General features: G+C 35.0%; 1 protein-coding gene across 1 annotated transcript in view; it reads right to left on the bottom strand.

The window, feature by feature from the left end:
• Positions 1 to 22,286, bottom strand: part of LOC150079265 (uncharacterized) — a 359,584-nt gene that overhangs the window by 46,143 nt on the left and 291,155 nt on the right. Inside the window, exon 17 of the mRNA XM_090383011.1 lies at positions 15,207 to 15,258. Coding sequence (XP_090239137.1) covers positions 15,207 to 15,258 — 52 coding nt within the window. The remainder of the gene's footprint in view (positions 1 to 15,206; positions 15,259 to 22,286) is intronic.

The raw sequence follows: 22,286 nt of genomic DNA, 5'->3' as shown, positions 1-22,286 counted from the left end.
CACATTTTTATTCATCTCTCTTTTTTTACTAGGGAAATATAATGGATACATTTTTTTTCATGATAAAATTTTAATATTGCGAATAAAAAATAACACGAAATATTTCCCACATCACAAAAACTATCACAAAGCATTCTACAATATAAAAACAAATATTAAATAAAAAACAAACTCTTCTAGAAAAGGTACACAATTATTATTATTATTATTAATAGCTATATGGTGCAAGGAAGCCTGAGAGTTATGCTGCAGCAGCCAAAAAAAAAAAAAAAAAAAAAAATCCCGAGTTACCCTGAGAGAAAATAGAGAGAGAGAGAGAGCATGAGAAAAGTAGAAAGGAATCACCAAGAAAGAGAAGAATGATGATATCCAGCTCAGGACACTTGGTGTGCTAAGTCCATACTCACCAGATGTGAGCCCCCGGGGTTAAATCACAGATTACATAAAAAAAATTATTACACAAATATTCAAGAAAAATTTATTCTAAAAATTGCCATATACAATTTACTTCTTTATTAATATTTGTTGTCGATGTTCAGCTTTGCTCAAGCTGAGTGATGATTACAGAGGAATGATTTGACGTAACGATCCGGATCAAATTGAAGCAATGGTTTTCCATTTAGATGTATGGTCAACATTATTCATTAATTTATACAATATTATTCATTATGCTGAAAGCACTGCTAATTGCAGTGGTTTCAAAGATATTTCTGGCTTTTATAATTGAAGAGGGAATTTCACTCGATTTTAAAGATAAACTGTCTTCAACAAAATCTCTAAAATCATTAATTGTTATTTCATATTTTATCAGAAAACTTAAATTTCTTATTCGTTTTTCACCGTAGTTTTTCACAGAGACAAAAGTTCATTCGTATTCCACGATTCCAGGTAGCATATGTTTAAAATTTCTTTCAATTCCTCATCGTCAATAGTATCATTATTTTCTTTATTTAATTTAAAATTACTCTGTTGCATTAATAACTTATTCTTAATAACGTGTCACGAGGTAATTTTTTAAATGTGTTCTTACTTTCGATTCCTTCAAATTCTTTCAACTTCAACATGCTCTCAACTTTAGCTTCATAAGTTCCTTCAGAATTTTTGAAATTAGCGATAGCATTGATAGAATAATTAATTTATCTGCTTTTACTATAGTGATGCTGTGACTTTGTAAAGCTTCTAGTTAAGGTAAGAGAGCTCCTGCAGGATGTCGATCATTAGTGTTAAATCGTTAAGAAATTCCAGATTGAAAAGTCGGTTTAATAATCCAGAATATTTAATGAACTTTCTGATTCGAAATGATTGCACCAAGTGGGATAATTCCTCCAACCCTCAATTGCCATCAGTAAGCTACAAGCTGCCTATTGTGGCCCGAACACACTACCGATCTTTATAGTTTCCGCATCAAGTTCTTTAGCAATCATCTTTAATTCGCGCTGGTTTTTTGGAGATTGGTGATACAGTTTTTTTTTTTTTTTAATTATTGCCTGTATGCCATTATATTTTAAAACATTTTCTGCACAGTGAAAGCCTTGACGAAGTTTCAAAATCTGCTAACATTTCCTCTTCGTAAAGTTTATATAATATCTTAGTTGCCTCAATTCCCCCCCCCCCCCACGTTGCTACTCTCACTAGTTCTTTGAATACAGTGCAAAATGTTGGAATCACACAAATATTCTGCTACTGTGACCATGTAAACATAGACAGGAGACATTTACTGGAAGGCAAGGTTCACTCACTTCTCTGAAAAACATATGACTTCTTGTAGGAGTAAAGGGGAACCACAACACAGGTTGACCAGAGGCTATAATCCATGTTGAGAAGCTTCTTAATCCTCTGACTGGCTATGGAAAGCATACTGACTAGTGCGACTTCTCAGTGTGTGACTGCAAAGATTTTATGGACACCATTAACATTGTGAAATGGTAATCCCTTTCACCCTTAACTCGCGCTTTCTAATTACCTAAATTGCCTAAAGGCCAGAGGTAAGAACAATGCATACAAAGTTGTCTCTCCTAACCCTTTCGTTACATGGAAATTTTCTTCGTTCACCGGAAACTATTTTAAATGTAATTACCAAGAAGGAATCAAAAAAATTCGCTATAAAGAAGTTCGTTAAACAGAGGTCCAACTGTTATTAAATCAAAAATGAAACAATTATAAAATACATAACCGATTGATTGCACCATTAAAATGCTGGGAATGGGGCCCTGCTCGTCCCACCGTAGTTTCAGCTCTAGATACTCAATAACTGCATTCAGGATTTCATTTGTAAAATAAATGATCGTCTCAACAATGGGCTCGCAAATTTTCAAAAAAAAAAAAAAAAGGCTCTTGTGAGTCCACTATAGCTTACCACTGTGCATAGCCCATGGCCTCTTTTGTTTTTCTAGTTTCTTAACCTTATAAGATATATTGTTCCTACACAGTTTACAAATATTAAACAATTAGTATTTCCCAAAATTTTTTTTAATTTTTACCCAGCTGCTAAACAATACACAAACTGCCTTTTTGATGGGGAGGAGGGTAGCCAAATGCTTGACAATTTGAGTCAGCTAGCATTCAGCTGGCTCACTCTAACATCCTGATTAAATTGTTTGAAGATAATAAAACACTCAAAACCTACATTGGTACAGGTCGACCATCACTAATCCGGCAGTGGTGCGACCTGTGCGGTGCCGGATTAGTGAGTTTTCCAGATCACAGGTGGTTATTTTAGCACATACATTTTACCCAACAGCTAACCACCTTCTACTTTTAACACGCTGACTGCCAAGCTAGTTTAAGAAAAAAATTCCCCAGGGGCCAAAAAATATTTAGGAAATAATTTGATTAGTAATTCTAAAATAAATATTGTTATGTCAGTGTTGTTGTTTTTTCGCTTAAAATATATAAAAAAAAGTATTTTTTAATGTTGTATATATGTGGCCAACATGGCCACACATGTTGGTTACTTTATTTCTTGAGAAGCTGTGTCGGCCACATATGTGTGACGCTATTACGGCATACACACAAAGGTCGTTTGCGATTAGTTTATTGCACTTGCGGCGAGTGCTGCAATAAAACTAATTATGATAAAATAAACTCTCAAACATTGCAATAAGTTTGTCAGTATTGTTAGAGATTTGTGAAAACAAGTTCGTTAGCACGCTGTATTATCCATAATATTGTGTTGTGTTTTTCCGCAAGTTTGTATAAGTGTGTTGTAAAAAAAAAAAAAAAAATCTAAAAAGGAATGACTAAAAGAAAATGATTATTATTATTATTATTAATAATTTTCTTACTAAGATAAGGGGAAATGAGAGAAACTGCTGGAATTTACAATTCGGCAGAGTTAAACTTCTCACAGACACACCGCTGTTGAGTTTTTTCAGAAGTTCAACTTTATCTATTATGGACAATGTACGGTGTTTGTGCTTTACAACACGAGAGGCACTTCCTTTACGCATTGGAACCATGGCCGGGGCTAAGTGTGAGGAGATTATAATAATAAATGCAGAAAAACAAGTGGGAATGGATTGCCAGTGTTTACGAGTTCACGCCAACAGCTGATGCTGCAACCAATGCCACCAAAACAGTAGCAGCAGGTCGGTGTGCTGACCCGGAAAATTTGAAATTACGTTCACCGAAATTATGTACAAATTAGCAGTGGAACCGGATTACCGGTGGCTGGATTAGTGATGGTTGACCCGTATTATATTTATTTATTTCCAAATTGGAAATATGTACATAATGGGGTCAAATGTTTTGTGGTATTTTCTTATCACTTCTTCAGCGAGGGCAAAGACAGTAACTAAGGGTTACTATTATGGAATTTTCAAAATATTTTAGTAGAATTAAACCTTTTAGTAAATCAAACGTAGATCTAATTCGAATAATTTTGTTTTAAGGTTAATTTATATATAGTAAATGCCAATATGTAAACATTTACCAGCTGTCTTTGAAATATTGCTCTCACAAAAGATCACTTCGATCACAAGAACTTGTTGATTTGTGTATGAAACACACACACACACACACATATATATATATACATACTGAGTGTACAGAAATCATTGGATACCTACCTAGTAACGGGTAGGCCTACCTTTCACCCAGATAAGGGCAGTCACTTTGAGTCCACTAGTTCACAAAAGCATTCTACAGGTATTTCCATCGATGCTTGCTGCACCGCTGTCCATAATTCCATCGCATTCCTAGCTGGAGGATCCAAAGCTCAAATGGACCTTTCCACAGAATCCCAAAGATGCTCCACAGAGTTCATGTTGTGAATGGGAAGGCCATTCCACGGTGGTAAAATCTGCATTATCCTGTTTTAAACCATGTTCTAGTCACAAAGGCTCTGTGGTGACTAGAACATGGTTTAAAACAGGATAATGCACCCACCCACCCACGGCTCTGTGGGTGGGTGCATTATCCTGCTGGAAGAGTCCATTGCCCTGTGGGTGCACGGTGACCATGAAGGGATGAAAATGGTCTGCAAGGATGGATGCATAACCCGGACTGTTCATAGATGCATCTAGATGTACCAGAGGTCCCAATGTGTGCCAGTTGAACACACCCCAGACCATTACCAACCATCCACCTGCCTGAATAGTTCCTTGTTGACATGGCAGGTGCATAGCTTCGTGCAGTTTCAGCCAGATACGTACCCTCCCGTCAGCTCGAAATAACTGGAAACAGGACTAATCGGACCAGGAGCCCCACCTCCAAACACCCAAGGTCCAGTGCCGATGCTCTTTTGCCCAGTTGAGGCATAGAGTCCTGTGTCATGGTGTTAGCAATGGGACTCTGGTGGGTCGGCGGCTCCTATAACCTATTGTGGCAAATGATCGCCTGATGGTCTTGGTGGAGACATTTCTGGCACCTCCCTCGTTGAAGTCAGCAGTGATCGCCACTGTTGCTCTCCAGTTGGCTGAAACAATGCAAGACAGATGTTGATGGCCACATTCACCCACCATCTTTCTCTGCCCACAGTGCTGTCCACTATGGGGTGGCGTATTCCCGGTACTGTTGAATGGGGATAGTGCAATTTCTGTACCAGTTCTGAGATAGAGTGACCCATGCATTGGACACCCACTATCACCTTTTTTGCAAAGTCTGTTAAATCACGATGTTTGTCCATACTGACATCAAATTACCGTCTATGTGAATGCAGTGATGCAGCGTACTTATATAAGCTGTGGGTTCGTCCACTAGCAAGAGGGGTGACAGTGTTGCGTTGCCTAGGAACCAGGTATCCCACGAATTCTATTCTTTCAGTATATATATATATATACACACACACTGCAGTTTACTTAATTTCGTTATCAGGTGGTTTGGTGGAAAAGAGTCTAAAGAATTATCTTTTATAGTCTTGATCCCAGGGTTTACTTGTGCTCTCAGGGTATTATTACTGCAGGTTTTGGTTTAACAGATAATGAGGGATGTTGATACACATTTAAGGATATGTGATAAAAATTAAATAAACAGAAATAAAAATTGTTTAAAACAGAATAGAATAAGACAAAATAAATAAATGAACTAAACTATATAATCTAAATAATACTGTTGGAAAATTTTACCAGTTAAGATCTGTTTCTAGGATGGTTGGTGGGAATTGATCTAGGTTGTTGTCTACTTCTTAGTTGGGCAGAGTTATCCGATTGGAGAGTTGGTTGTGGTTAAGAAGTCTAAACTTATTTTTAATTTGGATTAGAACTCTATTCTTAAAGATGTGTATGTGGATATTTTTGATCTGAATTCCTTTGTTTTGGTTAATGTTATCTGTGGCTCAGATGACATTAACGTTGGAAGCCTTTTTAATAGGAGACACAAGATACGAAATTGAGTTTCCTAATGATTGATGCATGATGATGTTGTTTGTTTGGAGCATTAGCAACTAAGGCCATATTGCTCCAGGGATATGCGGTGGTCATTCCCTGACCTTTCCGTATTTGGTGGGCACGGGCTCGAACCCCGAGCTAATACAAAAAGCGTGTGCTACGCACTGCTGCTCCTGCCCACTGATTGGTGCATATTACATGATTGTAGGTCCACTGGTTACTTCACAATAAACACATGAAAGTGTATCATTCTTTTTTGAATTTCCCTGTATTTGTCTCAAGGGTAACCGGCAGATTCTTCAGTAACTCAAATTCTTCTAGTGATGCACTAAGTTTTAATTTGAGATCGGTACACTCTTTGCATCAGGAATAAAGAAAGAGAATCAGTTGAGCTATGATTATCAACTAGATTACCCTTTGAATACATGCCACAGGCTGTGAAACTGTGAGTGGCAGAAATGGCAATAGGTGGGAATCACCTAAGGAAATTTTTGTCCGAGTCATGATATTCATGATATGAATGAAGTATTGTAACAATCTTTATTAAGGTTAGAATTAAGCTAACAAAATATTACAGAATTTAATCAATAAAATATTACAATAATTAAAAAGATAGCAAAACTTTATCTACTACTGAACTTCAACTTACAAGTTACCGATATTTAAATATTTCAACTTATAAGATACCAAAAAGAATATAACTGAGCAGAATTTGTTTTAGAAACATAAGACCTGAATTTAAAAAACAAATAACTTCATAAAATTACCAGAATTAAATTTAGAAAATTATGTAAATTAAAATTTACATGACATTTAAAGAAATTAAGGAAAAACAAAAATTTGTTTATTAAAAAATTTGTCTCAAGTCAATATTCCTTTAATCATCTTGAATATAATCCAACAAAGCTAAGTGAAGCACATCTGCTCTATGATTGATAACTGCCAATTGTTATCAGCTTGTTTGGCCTGTTTAGGATTGCTTTCACCAGAAGTTTGCAATTAAGAAGCTTTTTTTTCAGGAGTTCATCAATTTGTCTTCTTTTACAATTTCTTTGGGATCATGAACTGGATTTGGACATGAATCAGTACCTCTAATTAGTGATCACTTGTGTTTTCAACTCTGAAAAGTGTTCATGTGACTTTTCTCATCACTTCTAAGCACTTCTTTAAAGAGATTTGTCAAAGGATGCACTCTTCTACCAGCATATTTAAACATTTACCCAAAGATGGCCAATGTGTACACAAATGCTTGAAAACCTTTTTTTTTTCACCGGTGGCATACATTAATTGTACTTGTTTATATCTACCTTTCCTTTCAAAACTTCTTTCTAGATAGTAGTAGTATATGTTCAAATATTTGTCTATTTTCACATTGAAGGCATGCAGCCCACTTTTCGAGCACAACTTAAGGAAATAACAGGGACAACCTGTTACAATCAAATACTCTCCTCTTTTATTACTCTTGTTACACTAGTTTTTAGAGCCAACTAAAACAGAGCATTATCAATAATATTCCAGCAAGTTGAGCACTCCTCTGATGAGGCTAGAAGTCTTTACAGAAGCTGCTAAGTGGAACTTATTGATTTAAATTTATTGTTGTTTTTTTTTTTTTTTTTGTTTTTACTTTTGATTTAAAATTAGTAGTGTAGTATAGTGGCCTAGCATTCAGGTGCCACCAGTGGTTTTCCCACATCTGTTGCATATGTACTTTGTGATGGAATGCAGAACTACTGCAAAAGCCAGAAAAAAGTGTAGTGTATAGCTATGCAGTATTGTGTTTTGTACTGTTGTCGTGTCTCTAGCTGCTTGGCTGCAGGGCCACCAGTGGGACCCTACATCGTTGCCAGCCACCACCACTGGGAGGTGAGCCAGGCTGCTCATCATACTCTGGCTGGTCTCTGCTAGGGTCACCTGAGCTTTTTGGATGGAGACCAAGTAAAAAAAAAAAAGGGAAGAGAGTGGGGAAGATAGTACAAGTGGTGGAGTAGAAGTAGGAATCACACCAGGTCTGGGAGCCCACAGAAGCAGAGGGAAAAGAAGACATCTTGCAGAACAAGAGAGGCCTGCAAAGATACAATGGGTAGTAGTGCCCAACAGGCAAAAGGAGAGGGTGGGAGCAGGAATAAAAGTGCAAGGGTGCACAGGTGTGATTGCCATTTGGCACCACTTCCACTTGTCAGCCTGGTGGTAGTCAGTCCAGTGTAGTGAAGATTGTCTTGTTAAGTGTCAACATTATCTGTATCCCTGTGGAAGAGTTCCCAGGTAGAGAGGCCAAAGTAGTAGGTGGTTCCTGTCAGTTAGTAGGTGTGGCATTGCTTCCAGGGGGGGGCCACTCCAGGAGCAGCTAGTGGGAGTGTTCTTCTTCTTGTGAAGAGATCCTGAGCAAAGTGGATTAGGGCAATATATGCTTCTTGGCTGTCCAAGAGGTGGAATCCTGATCCTTTGGCAGTTAGGTGATGGTAGAGATAAGGGTTTTGCAAAGGTCCTCATGAGGTGGACAATCATGAAGGAGATGAGACCAGGTCTCCTGCTCCCCGCAGACACACAGGGGGTCATCCACTATTCCCAAGGATGTACTGCTGCTTCCTTTTGCCAATCTCCGCAGTGTATAGATTTCTGGCATTCCTATAAAGGTGCCAAAGGGCCTCAATCTTTGGGCTCTATGGAAGGATTTTTGCCGGTTTATTACTTCCCTGCACATCAACTACAATGATGTCCACCTGAAACAGTCAACTAACCAATACAGACAGACACTGTTACAATAATTCCCTCTAAAATATACATTTACTGCACAGTCAATACATGTACAAAGAGAGGTCTGGGCTGTCCAGCATTCAAGATATTATCTGTTATAATTTCCAGCATTCAAGATATTTGTTATATTATCCATCAATTAAGATATTATTTGCACAAAATATGATATCAAAATTAGTTATTTTCTATAATCGATGTCTTCTTTCCATTTATTGCTGAGAAAAAACTGTCAAGATATATCCCTGCCTCCTCAAAATCTAGCCAATTATGGTAGAGACACAAATAACTGTGATTTTTAACATAGATTAGGGCAGGCAACAAAGGACGTTATTTTATACTAAAACACTGACTTAAACATATGTTTACTCTCGTAGAAATGATGCCACATCCTTTTCTGTATTTATTGCTGCTACTAGCTTAAAAAAAAGTAAAATATTTTATAATATATTTGAATATGAGGCTGCATGTCAGTCTAGATCTCCCATCTAATCATTTTATTCCAAAATCTTCAAAAAAATAATCAGATGATTACACAGGCTAGCGTGTATTTTTGAACAGGAAGAAAAACAAACAAACAAAAAAAAAAAACCCATATGCTGACTAGACAGATCTTTAGATGTCGATTCTAATCTATTTTTGGTTTTCCTCCAACATATCTAGTGTTTGTGATCATGATGATCAGACTGATTATACCACTCATATGCCTATTCAGCCAACCCCTATAAATATAATTATTTACTTATTACTGTTTATATATTCAGAGTAATGTAATTGTTTGAATATATCTATGTGGATTAACTCAATACTTGAGGGAATCTGCAAGGCTCTAGGCAGGAAATTTTTATCAGCATGGTCCACACTTGTAGGTAGAAGGAATCTATTTTATAGAGATGATATTCATTTGAACAAAGGTGGTGGTGAAAGGACTTTTGTCAGTATCATTGAGGATACCTTAAGGGTTCAGGGAAACTGCTAGTTGGAGGGAAGGGTAATATAGGCCCACATTTTTCTGATGATATGGGTCAAAGTAATGCTTGTACTCACCTCAATAGTTCTTATTTTTTGCCACAACAGTCGATGTTGGCAAGATGTTCTGAGGGTAGCAACGTTTTAAATAAGTGGGAAGATGAAGCTAGGGTAACAAGTCTAAATAGCTTAAAGAGGTTGTCAGGATAATAAAGTATAGAAGAATACTATGTCTTAACTGCATCTACAGTAATGTCAAGAGTGATGTCAATAAAATGGCTGAATTCAAACTCCTAGCTAGGGCAACTAATGCTGACATAATAGGGTTAACAGAAAAATAGTGCCACCCAGAAATTGGAAATAATGAGTTCCACTATGGTATGTATAATGTATTTAGGAAAGACAGAGAAAACAGAAGGGGTGGTAAGGACATGCTTCTTATTAAAAATAGCCTGAATGTTAAAAGAGTTTTTGCTGAGTCAGAAGTTATGCCTATCCAGTTTAAATCCAGAATACAATCCGTGTGGTGTGAGCTAGTTGAAAGTAAAAGTATAATGATGGTGGGAGTAATCTACAGACCAGAAGATTGTGAAGAGAGTGTTTGTGATCATGAAGATTGTGAATGTCTTATTATGTGTGACTTCAATTTGCCCCAGTTGATTGGAATAAGTGGGAGGGAAACTTACAATGGGGAATTTTTTTTAAAAATAAAGTAGATGATTATAATTTGTTCCAGCATGTTAGAGAAAATATTAGGGGTGAGAATATTTTTGACCTCATCATTACTCACAAACCAGACAATATCACGGGGCTCAAAGTATGGAAACCATTGGCAGGTAGCAATCACATAGTTGTTAGTTGGAAGATGAAGAAAGATGTTGAAGTAGTTAGAGGTAAAGGCATGGGTTTTAATTTCAGATTAAAAGATATAAAACTATAAGAGTTTAGGGCACTATATGGCATTATTAACTGGGAAGATTGCAGAGGGAGGGTGAATGAATTTGAATTATGGAATACCTTTAAAGCAAAAATCGAATGCCATGAATGTTCAATGTATATACCATTAAGAAAATATTGCATGAGGAGGATGCTGAGATGGATGAATGCAGAACTGGCTTTGATCTGTAACAGTAACACAAATAAGGTTAGGAAGGCAAAGGTTGAGTATGAGAAAGTACTTGCTAAGAGAGCAAAGAATAGGGACAAGGAAATTTTTATGTAACACAAAGAATAAAAAGAATTGAATCAGATTGTACACTTGTGTACTGGGTGTCGGAAAGTCTTAGATAACCCAGCTGATGTTGCTGATGAACTGAATAGGTACTTCACACCAGCCTTTACTGCTGAAAGACCCTTCATGCTGAGAAGAGGCTGTGCGAGTGAGGCTGAGCCACATGAAATTAGTAATTTCAAAATTGCAGATGACTTTTTATTAGAAAAACCTTTGAGAATAAAGACAAGTAAGGATTCCAGAGTTGATGGAATATACCCGGTAATTTTGAGGAAGGCTGTCAGAGAGTGTATTGAGCCATTGGGTTAATTATGAGGGCATCTTTGGACTTGGGAGAAATTCCTTTGGACTGGAGACGTGCCAACGTATCGCCAATACATAAAGGCAGTTCTAAGACGAAGTCAGTAACTATGGTTGGTAGTTACTGACTTTGACTTCAATGGTAGGGAAAATCTTAAAGGCAATGATTAAGAGTGTAATCCAGGGACACTTAGATAGAAATGGCATTCTGAAGAACACACAACATTGTTTTGTTAAGTGAAAATTATGGTTAACTAACCTAGTAAGCTATTTTGACACATTTACTCATGAACCAGATGTAGGAACAATTTTGACATAGCTTACTTGAATTTTAGCAAAGCATATAATTCAGTCCCTCATGAGAAGTTACTGTATAAGGAAAATGTTGGGGTTGCTGGAAAGGTGCTAAGATGGATTGCTGAGTGGCTGCAGGGCAGAAAGTTGTGATTAATGGATATTCTTCAGATTGGTGTAACATCAGAGGTGGGATCCAACAAGGATTGGTTCTTGGACCACTGTTGTTTCTGATTTTCATAAACAACATTGATGTAGGGAGAGAAGGTGCTATGTCAATTGCAGAGGATGTAAAAATTGGAAAGTTGTTAATGATCAATGGCAAGCAGCACTCCTTCAGGATGACTTGAACAGGCTCCAAAAATTGTCAGAAAAGTGGCAGTTAAGTTTTAATAAAACAAAATGCAAAGCCAAAATAAATTATACACTTATTGTTGAAATGAAAACAATGGAGGAAGAAAAGGATCTGGGAGTTATAATATGAAGTTTTCTCAGTAATGTAAAGGGCAGCCAGGAAAGCCCATTGTATCCTATCAATGATCTATCGAAAGTTGGCCTGTACAGATATGGAGGTCATTGTATAAGGCAATTGTAAGACCATATTTGGAATACTGGGTTCAAGCATGGAGGTCTCATTGACAAAAGACATTGAGCCTCTTGAAAGGGTCAAAAGACAGCTCACACGTGAGATCGGCAAAAGGGCGATGATATGAGGAAAGACTCCAATTATGTGGGTTACAGAGCTGAGCACCTCACAGGTGACCTGAGTGAGCTTTATAAGGCTTTTAGAGGGGTTGGCAAAATAACTGAAGGCAGAATTTTCACTGTTATAGAGAATTCCAGAACTCAGGAGCATAAATTCAAACTATACATAAGAGTTTTAGATCAGATTGTAGGAAGGTTTCTTTTAGCCAGCGAGTTGTTGATTACTGGAACAAGTTGCCTCTGCAGGTAGTTGAGTCTCACAGTTTGAAGATTTTCAAAGGTCAACTGGATAAGGAGGGAAGTGCATAGTTTGTTGTTTCGTATCTTCTTTTTTTTTTTTTTTGCTGGTGCATCAACAAGGAAACCACAAAAATCTGTGGCTTCCTTGCACTATTTGGCTAATATTAATATCCTTGTTATTTCATAGTTCAGTTATTTGATTATATATTGTATCAGGTAAGATCCAGCGAATTACTGACATATTCATTGTTATGCCTTAAAATTGAAAAATCACTGCAACAAATTCTGCTATGTGTGCAGTTCTTTCCTAACTAAATCATGAAATGAAAACAATAGAGGAAGAAAATTTACCAGCAATGCTTTGGCTATCCTCTAGGTGACCTGGATAATGAATGGGCACCACATGTTATTTGTACCACTTGTTCAAATGGATTACGTGAGTGGTTGAACAAAAGGAAAAGTTGATGCCATTTACAATATCCATGATATGGAGGGAGCCAAAAAGACCATAATGGTGGTTGTTACTGGATTCTCAGTGAAGAATAAGCACAAGATTATTTATCTGAGCCTGGATTCCACAATGAGACAATCTCTAATGTGGCAGTTTGCCAATTCTGATACTTCCACAGCATTATTATTTAGACTCCACAGACTAGTTTCTTTAAAAGATGAAATGGAAAGTGCTGAAGATGTGATTGCTGGGGATCCAAGATGGGTTGCATGACCTCATTACAGATCTAGCCCTCCCCAGAGATAAAGCCAACTTCTTGCCTTGACACTAAAGCAGAAACACTTGGTTAAGCAGAATGTCAGCATCCCACTATCAAAAAGAAACCATTTAAGTGATGTTCTTTAAGTAAATGGTCTTCCTCTGCTACTGCCATGATATCAATGGAGTTTTTAGGGAATCATCACAAGTACACATTACATCTGAGTAGTGCCTCTTCATTGACTCTTCACAGCAAGCAAAGTATGAAAACTGTTCATACTTCGCTGTGATGATTACGTGAATATCTCTTTCACAACGGGAACTTAAAGCCATCCATCCCCATTGCCCATCATGCTATAACATGAAGACACTATTCAAAGCAATTCAGTTGAGCATTCATCAATGGAATACTTGCAGTGATCTCAAAATTACTGGTATCTTAACATTTCTGCTTCTGGCTTTTCTGACAATGGTTTTGACCAAAAACCATTGTCAGAAAAGTCAATTTGGACTGGAAAGGGCAGAAACATTTTTGGGCTTTCTTCTTACTATGACTGAATTAATCAGCCTGTGATGAGGGTTGTGTGACAAAAATATCCAGTTTTTCTTCTGCCAAAGTAGAAGAAAAAGATGAAAAAGTAGGGTGGTTTTCCCTCCAAATGGATTAAAATCCAAAGCTGTATATTTGGGTTCAGGAAGCAGTAAACATGTTAATGGGTATGCAAGGATAGTTCACAAAATACTGTTGGGGACAGCCACAGACTATTTCATCAGATGTGACTGGCTTCAAAGAAGTACATATGAGCCAGGAATGAGTAATATTGGCCTAATGAAGGGTTTTGTGAAAGCAACAAGTATGATGAATTTGAGAAGATTTCATTACTTTATTTCTAATTTACAGTAGAAATAATTAATTCCTTTAAGTGAGAAATTTCCAAAGATCAGTGCTGAAAGCGAGAGAATCTTTGGGGCCTCAAATTAAAGAGTTTTTCTGATTTGAGGCCCCACATAGGATGAAAGTGTTAAAAAATGTTAAATGCAGCAGAACTTAAACCATGAAAGGCTTTCAAATGGTGCTACAGAAACTTCTTGGGTAACCAGGTCTCCCACATACAAAGCTGAGTTCAGAAACTGCTTTATGCATGTAAAGAAATGGGATATCATGTGTCACTAAAACTTCATTTCTTGCATTTAGACTTCTTTCCTGAAAACATTGGCACAGCAAGTGACAAGCAGATGGAATGATTCCATCAAGACATTAAGTTAATGGAGAATCTCTACCAAGGTTTTGTACATTGGCAGACTACTGTTGGACGTTAATACTGTGACATTCAGGAACAAATTGTAACAAAGGAAATAATCGGCACCACATTTTTAATTTAACTTTTTTAACAATAGTGTACTGTATTATATTAACAGCATGTATAAAGTGTAATGGGTTTAAACTGTAAAAGTGATAAAAAAGTAATTATAGTCTCATGTTTTGTAACAAAATCATCTTAATTAATTTATACTGATATTATCAGCAGCTGCATTACAAAAACTACATGTGCAAAACTGATTTAGAAAAGTGTGTGTACATCTTTGATGGAAAACAAAAAGTTTCATTTCATTGATTAGTGTTATTTTCCAAAATAGATATGAAATAACCTGGTTTTAATTTAAATCAATTAAGAATTAATATGCAAAATATTTTCAGAAATTTATGAAGTCTTTTCAAAATGTACCACAAAAATACATCAAATAAGCATAGTGTGGCTCTCGTTATTTCTTTCCATATGCTTACACAAAGCATAGCAGCAATATGCTACAATAAATAAAACTTACAATGAACTTGCAGGTAAGAATAAAAGTTAGTGGTAATGAACTATAAATGCTCTTTGTTGAGGTCCAGAATAAGATACATGTGACATTCCTGCCAATGTCAACCAAATGGGATACCAAATGAAACTTGAAAAAGTCAACTAAGATGGTGTATCTTTATGCTGACTTAAAGACTGATACCAATAAAATCAACTTTACTGTAAAGAAAAAACAAAAACTTTATTAATTAACAACATAAATAGTGGAGAGCCAAAATAATAATAGACTCAATCATAAAATACTAAATAAAGTACTGATTTCTTTAAAATGATAAAAAAAAAAACTTGAAATGAAACAGAAAATAAAACTAAAAACTTACTTTAGCACCAAGCCCACCTGCTTCAGTTTTATACATGGATACTTGTATATCTCTAATTGAGGAAAGAAAAACTAATGATCAATAAATAAAACTCTACCCTCTACTGACTAATTCAATTCTAATTTAAAAATTATTACTGAAAATATACTGGAATAAAAAAAAAAGTAATTAAAGCTGAATAATTTTACTAAGAAAAATAAAACAAAACAGTTGGAGATAGTTTTAGACTCTCTGAGATAAAGTTGTTTGAAGATAATAAAGTACTTAAACCTATGTTGGTATAATTATGTTTATTTCCAAATCGGAAATATGTACATAATGGAGGCAAATGTTTCTTGGTATTTTCCTACTACTTGTTCAGTGACAGCTGTCTTTGCAATATTAGTTACAAAAGATCACTTCGGTCGCAAGGACTTGTCCAAGTGGCAAGAAAATACCAAGAAACACTTGACTCTTTTATGCACACATTTCCAATTTGGAAATAAACATAATTAGGTTTGAGTGTGTTATTATATCAAAACAATGCAGTCAACCTATGTACTATGCCACTCAAGGAATACCTTATTTCTGAGATAAGTTACCCCCCAACTTTAAAATAAGGTTAAAAACTGACAATCACAGCAAAGGCTAAATAACTGGGGAAAAAATGGGGGGGGGCCTCCAAAAAGTGATGCACAGTACACTACTAAACAGATATTAATTATTTATTTTACAAGATTAAATTAGAATCCTTTAGTCTTATCTTTTTTACTCTGTACAATAAATTTAGGAAGTGCTTCTGCAACCATTATGTAGAACCAGCTCCTATCCTTATTTTTTTAATAGTTCATTCAATTACTTGCAATTTTTCTAGATATCAATTTAAGTGATAATATTTTGAATAAATTATGACTGATTATAAAAACCATTTCTTCAGACATTTTGTCACTATAACATCATTAGAAATATGCACAATATTATCATCTTAGCATTAGAAATACACATAATGATGTAAGAAATTATTCTCATAATGCAAATCAAATACACATACTGATGCTCAAATTATTCTCATCATCAGGAAAGTGCCTATCCCATTCATCCTTGAACTTTTACAAACTCCCTACCTTGGTCACTCTTGCAAGCAACTTCATAAGGTCTAGTCTACTGTTCTTCCCTAAGAATAATTTATAATTGAATCAGATTGTTTATGATTGGTTATGATTACTGGATAAGATTCAATCTGACATGAAATTTTTTATGCAGTGTAGACAGGTGGCAAGGAAGGCACATAGAATTCTGTCTAATTTACACATCCTTTTCTGAGAGAATATGGTCATTATCCCTCTTTACAATACAATGGGTTAGACCAGTAGTTCTCAAGTGTAGGGTCATGATCCCTAAGGGGGGGGGGGGTCAAGACAATCTTTGTCACAGACAGTCTTTGTAAATTCAAAAATTATTTTCTTCATTCCCTCAATCCTTGACTACACTGTAGTGGAATAGTCAATCCAATGATTATGCAACGTAAACATTAAGGTGAACATCTGAAAAGATATCTGGAAAAGTTTTTTTACTTAGAATTTATCTGTGTGCAACTATAAAAATTCTAAGAGACACTATATATTTTCACACTGTGTATATCCATGCAGCCAGTCCTTAGTAGTAGTCGTGCTTTTCGCCTTGGTAAGTAAACATATCCAATTTTATTGTAAGTGAATTTCCTAGTAGTTTTTCACACTACTTATCTTTGTGCACTTGTATTTTCTAGTTTTGTGTCAATTAAATGCAATTCGAGAAACAAACTGATAGATGTTGATAGCAAATTACGTTGTGTTCTAAGTAATTTGTGTCCCAGAATCAACTAGTTGTGTTTATAAGATAAATAAAATTCTTTGACTTATATATTTACAATTTAAAATAAAATATATGTTATTCCAATGTAATAAATAACAAATAGATATGTCTCAGTAATGAAAAACATCTCAAATTGTGTGTATTTGCATTAAAAATGTTAATAAAGTAATTTCAGTGGTAAAATTTTAGCTAATTATTATAAATTTCCATTTTTGCAGAAATCCATTTTTTACATTACAAAAAATCATGGGGAGGGGGAAGTTGCGGTGACAGTTCTGTATGAGAACTACCAGGTTTGGAATATATTTGGAATACTGTATTGTATCAAGGTCTAGAGGCCACACTTAAATAAAAGACAGAACTTCTGGAGAGAGTTCAGAGAAGGGCAACCATATTGGAGACAAGTGCAAAGCAATGCACATATAAAGAATCGCTTAGAAGGTGAGAACTGCAAATAACAGTTCATGTGTATTCCTAATGCAAAGCTTGACAATTAGACATGTAAGGGAAGTTCTAGCTGAGATGTATAAGGCACCAAAAGAAGTGAGTAAAATGAATGAGAAAGGTCTGTTCTCCCTTGTGGGTGAGACATGAACTAGGGGTCACAAATATAAAATTTCAGGAAATAAAAGACTAGATCACATGAAGTTAACCTATGGGAAGCAGTTCGTTGAACACTTAAAGTTGCCACCCAACATGGTGGAGGAAGTAAGTCTAGCTAAGTTTAAAGCAGAATTGGATGTTTACATTGTGGGAATGGCATGAAGGCTGTTTCATTTTAATTATTATTTTATTTATTTATTTTTGGCTGATGCAAAAAAAAAAAAAAAAAGCAAAAAACCAGTTCATTTTGATGCATTAATTGTCTTTACTAATACTAACTGAGCTCTCTGTTCCTTACCTCACTCACCAGTGAGAATATTCTACCCTCATTCATTTTATTAATCCCTAAGGTGTCTAATTGCTAAGCTCTATAGACTATATTTTCTAAGCTGTTCTTCACCAAACTAGTTGCTTTCCTTGACCTTCTTAACTTCTGATTGTTGTTGGAAATATTTTTTTTTGAGATTATGTGATGAAAGTTGTTTATACTGTATGACTGCCGAATTGCAGCTTGAAATCTCAAATTTAAAATTTCATCAATAGCAAAAAGTAAATTCTCCACACACACCTGAAAAGTGTGTGTGGAGAAAAAACTCATTAAATGTATTAACATTTAATGAGTTTTTGATGAAATGTTCAAATAGATACAAACACAAAAATATGTTTTTCTTTCACCACAAATTAAATCAGCACAAAATTAAAATAATCAACTATTTTAGTGGCACACAAGGGAATAACTAAGGCAAAACTGACTAGATGGCTTATGACATACCATGGAATGGCCAACTACATATGAAAGTATTCTTTTGACCAACTGCAAAGAGATGCAGCATTTTCCTGACCAATGGCTGTGCAGGATGGTATTCTTTTGAGCAAAGGGTTGCACGAGGACAGTCCTTTTGATGGCTTTTTAAAAGGAATGACATATAATTTTTCAATTTTAATTTCCTTTTAGTACCAGTGTGATATTTAAAAAAAAAGGAAGAAAATCAGCATTTTAAAGTGTACAATTCATTTAGGCCTTGATGAACTCATTACTTTCATTACTATCTACTTTTATATTATCAAACTTTGACATTAAAAACTTATAATACCTTCATCAACACTGTTAATAAGTAGAAATAATAAAGATTGGATTGATCTATGCAGAGAAATACCCCCTTTTTTGTATCCAGTTCATGTGCAACAGCCTCAGATTGCTCATCAGATTAGTTACAGTATAATTATTTCTCACAATACTGTTTCTGTCTGGATGATTCTGCACTACATCACTCACAACATAGTCCATAATCTCCCTCTTGCAGTGGACATATATGTTGAAAAATGGCTTTAATCTCATTTTAATCTTAGAACAACCATCATGGATTGGTTATTATAACTCCTCTCTTGCTGCATCCTTTAATAAAACTATAGTGGAGCATCGATAATCTGAACTAATTGGGACCAGGGATAGTTTGGACTTCCAATCTGTCCGGATTTTCGAACTTATCAAAAATACTGTTCTTGAGACTCAAAAAAAAAAAAAAAAAAGGTTTATTTAATAAGTTTAGAAATAAAAACACTAAGTTGCACTTAGTGTTTTCATTCATAGGTAACAAAACAAATGGGACTTTCAGCCACAATAACATAATCTAAAGGCCTTTAACGAAAATAATTACTTATTTTTTGCTGCACCATTTTCAAACTTTGTTTCTTTGCTGCTAGACCTTTCTCTCTCTCTCTTTTTAGTAAGAGTAGTTGAGAGTTGGATAGCATTCGGTTTGCTGGTTGTTTGTTGTTTCTATTATCATTTAATTTTGTTATTGGTAATGTAATAAAAGTGCAAATTTGTGCTTTATAGCTTTATATTTATATTTATGCGGATAATATTCCTCCGATTTTCACTTATTAGAATTGCCATTTAATAGAATCAAAATTCAATTCACAAATGTGATCACAATAATTGCCGCTTACTGTAATTATTTTATGGCACCAGCATAAAAAAAAAATAATAATAATAAAAATAAATAAATAAAATAAATGCTGGCTCGTTTGGATTACTGCCGTTCAGATTTTTGATGCTCTACTGTAGCTAGACATTATCAGCTTCTTCCTTATTCATTTTTAAAATGATAATTTCTGTATATTAATCATTTGTTAGGACCTGCCCTACACCAAGTGTGGGTACCCAAATTCATTTAATAATGAGATTTAAATTTGTAATGAGAGACAGGTATAATACTACAGGTATGTTACTTAAGGAAATAAATGCCATGATAATAGCTGGATATTTTTATCAAGACTACAAAATAATACAAAGATAAAAGCAGTTAACTGACAGTAAGTGAGAATTAGATTGAAAACACCACACAAATACAATGAATATAACTGGATTTATAACAAATGCATATCTGTTTTTATTATTCTGCTAATTATAGAAAATGGTTCCTACAAGACCACTGTGGGAAAAATCATTTTGGATGAAATATCACTGTATTTTGTGAGAAGTAATATGTCCCAACCTACATTTTATAACAACCACATATAAATTGTGATAAATTTATATTTCAGATTCATATATCTGCTTCCTTTTACTAAGGATGTCACAGTAAAAAGAAGCTGATATATGAATCCCAAAATCCCTTTATATTTTGACATTCATTTTTATTCACAAATGGATTCTCTGTAACATCAAGTTCAACTTGTTACCAGTATACTAAGAAATCTCTTTTTTAATGACTGGTCCTTGATAAGTCCATGGCATGTATGAATTGTATCTAGTGGCACCAGAATCTGTGCCACACACACAAGGGAAAGTTGAATAATCTTTATTTCACTCTTCTGAGTATGTGTGTACCAAAATAAAAAAAAAAAAAATTGGCATATAAATAGCCTTTGTAGCTAATGCACCAAACTAAGACCATAAACCTAAACTTAAAACCAAAATTAATGGTGCATTTATTTCATGTTTCATTCTTATTTACTACTTTTTTTCTGTACACTACCATATGTCAATTTTTCTTAAATTTAGTTTTAAACGATTCCCTGAGATCATTAGGTTCAATTCAAGTTTTACCCATTAATGACTTCATGTAATTTTTCACGAATTTCAAAATCCAAGAAATAAACTTTCTAAAAACAAATAAAATTGTTTCAAAACAGATAGTTGAAATTCATTTGCAAAAAATAGTTTAAAAATCAGTAAATAAATCAGCAAAACAAAAAACGCACGATATATCACAAGTTCCATTTAAATTAATCTGTAAGAGAAAGAATGTATGCATGTAAGAGAAAGGCTTAAAAATTACAATATTGCTTCCTTTCCTTTTTTTAAAAGCAAGTTAAGTTTTTTTTTAGTACTTCCGCTAAGGTCAATCTATCCAAATGTAAAGTCAAAATGATATAACAAAGCTTATATCTCAATATCACCATGGAAAAGTGTTTTTTAGAGTAGTCATATTTAGCAGCTACATGAGCTTGAACCATGGTCAACTCAAACTCAGATATATTAGGCCTAAATAACAGCTTACAAGATCTTCAAGAATCTCTGCAGTTGCAGAGAATTTAGCACAGACAAAGTCAGTAATTTTTTAAGGAAGATGGAAGATTAGACATGGATATATCTGCAATAGAATAAGTAAAGCATGAAGTGACAGACATGAATTAATAAAAGACACTAACATTAAATTTGTCTATTGGTTGTCTTTTTTGTCTTCCTGCACTTTAACTGTTTGTAACTAAAATTTCTATTTTAACCTATGCAATTGAGAAATGGTAAGAAATAAAAGAACTGATAAAAAATTAATTCACTTGGAGTGAACTGATTAGAATTTTCAGAAATAACAGTATAAAAAATTAAATGAAACCAATGGATGGAAGCAATGATAAGTTCAATGAAGCAATAAGAAAAAAAAATGCAACTGGCGTAACAGATATCCAAATCAAAAGTAAGTGGATCAAATTTAAGATAGTAGAGGTATACAGAAAGGACAGAAGGCAGATATTTGAAGCAAAAATGAATGATACCTGGCCTGGAAGTAGACCAAGAGGAAGGTGGACTGATAAGGGGGGGGGAGGTCAAGCAAACATTACAAGATAGAAAGTTTATTCTGGCTAAAGATTCAACAAGAAATAGGATATCAAGGAGGAAAATAGTGAATAGTTCTGCTTTGTTCTTTTGTTGGATTTAGGGCACATAAGGAACTCACACCACATGCCATTGTGTATTATGTCTGTATACATGTGCATTCATGGAACAATTTGCATGTGGTTCCCTCCATCACTCATGGGGGGGACGCTACTTCCTCTGCTCAAGATCAGCCTAACTATAGTTTCGACTGAAGAAGACTTAAGAAATTCTTCCAGTCATCGACAGGAACTGAACCCAGACCTCTCCACACAAGTAACAATGGTGAAACCCCCATACTGTCATGGAAGACTTAGTAAATGGAAAAGTGACAGTCCAGAAAGAATGATTCATACCACCACAGTGACTAGTATATCCACTATTTACAACAGATTTTGATGGTAATGATTACAATTAATCTTGAGATTATTGTTATTTTTTGGTTTTTAGGAGCATTAGCAACTAAGGCTATATTGCTCCGGGGATATGCGGTGGTCATTCCCCGACCTTTCTGCATCCTCAGTATTTGGTGATCACAG

This window comes from Mastigoproctus giganteus, chromosome 10 (genome assembly GCF_048544385.1).
Source record: "Mastigoproctus giganteus isolate SK-2022 chromosome 10, ASM4854438v1, whole genome shotgun sequence".
Lineage (NCBI taxonomy): Eukaryota > Metazoa > Arthropoda > Arachnida > Uropygi > Thelyphonidae > Mastigoproctus > Mastigoproctus giganteus.
The sequence above is the reverse complement of the archived record's forward strand: the minus strand, read 5'-3'. Positions and strand labels throughout refer to the sequence as shown.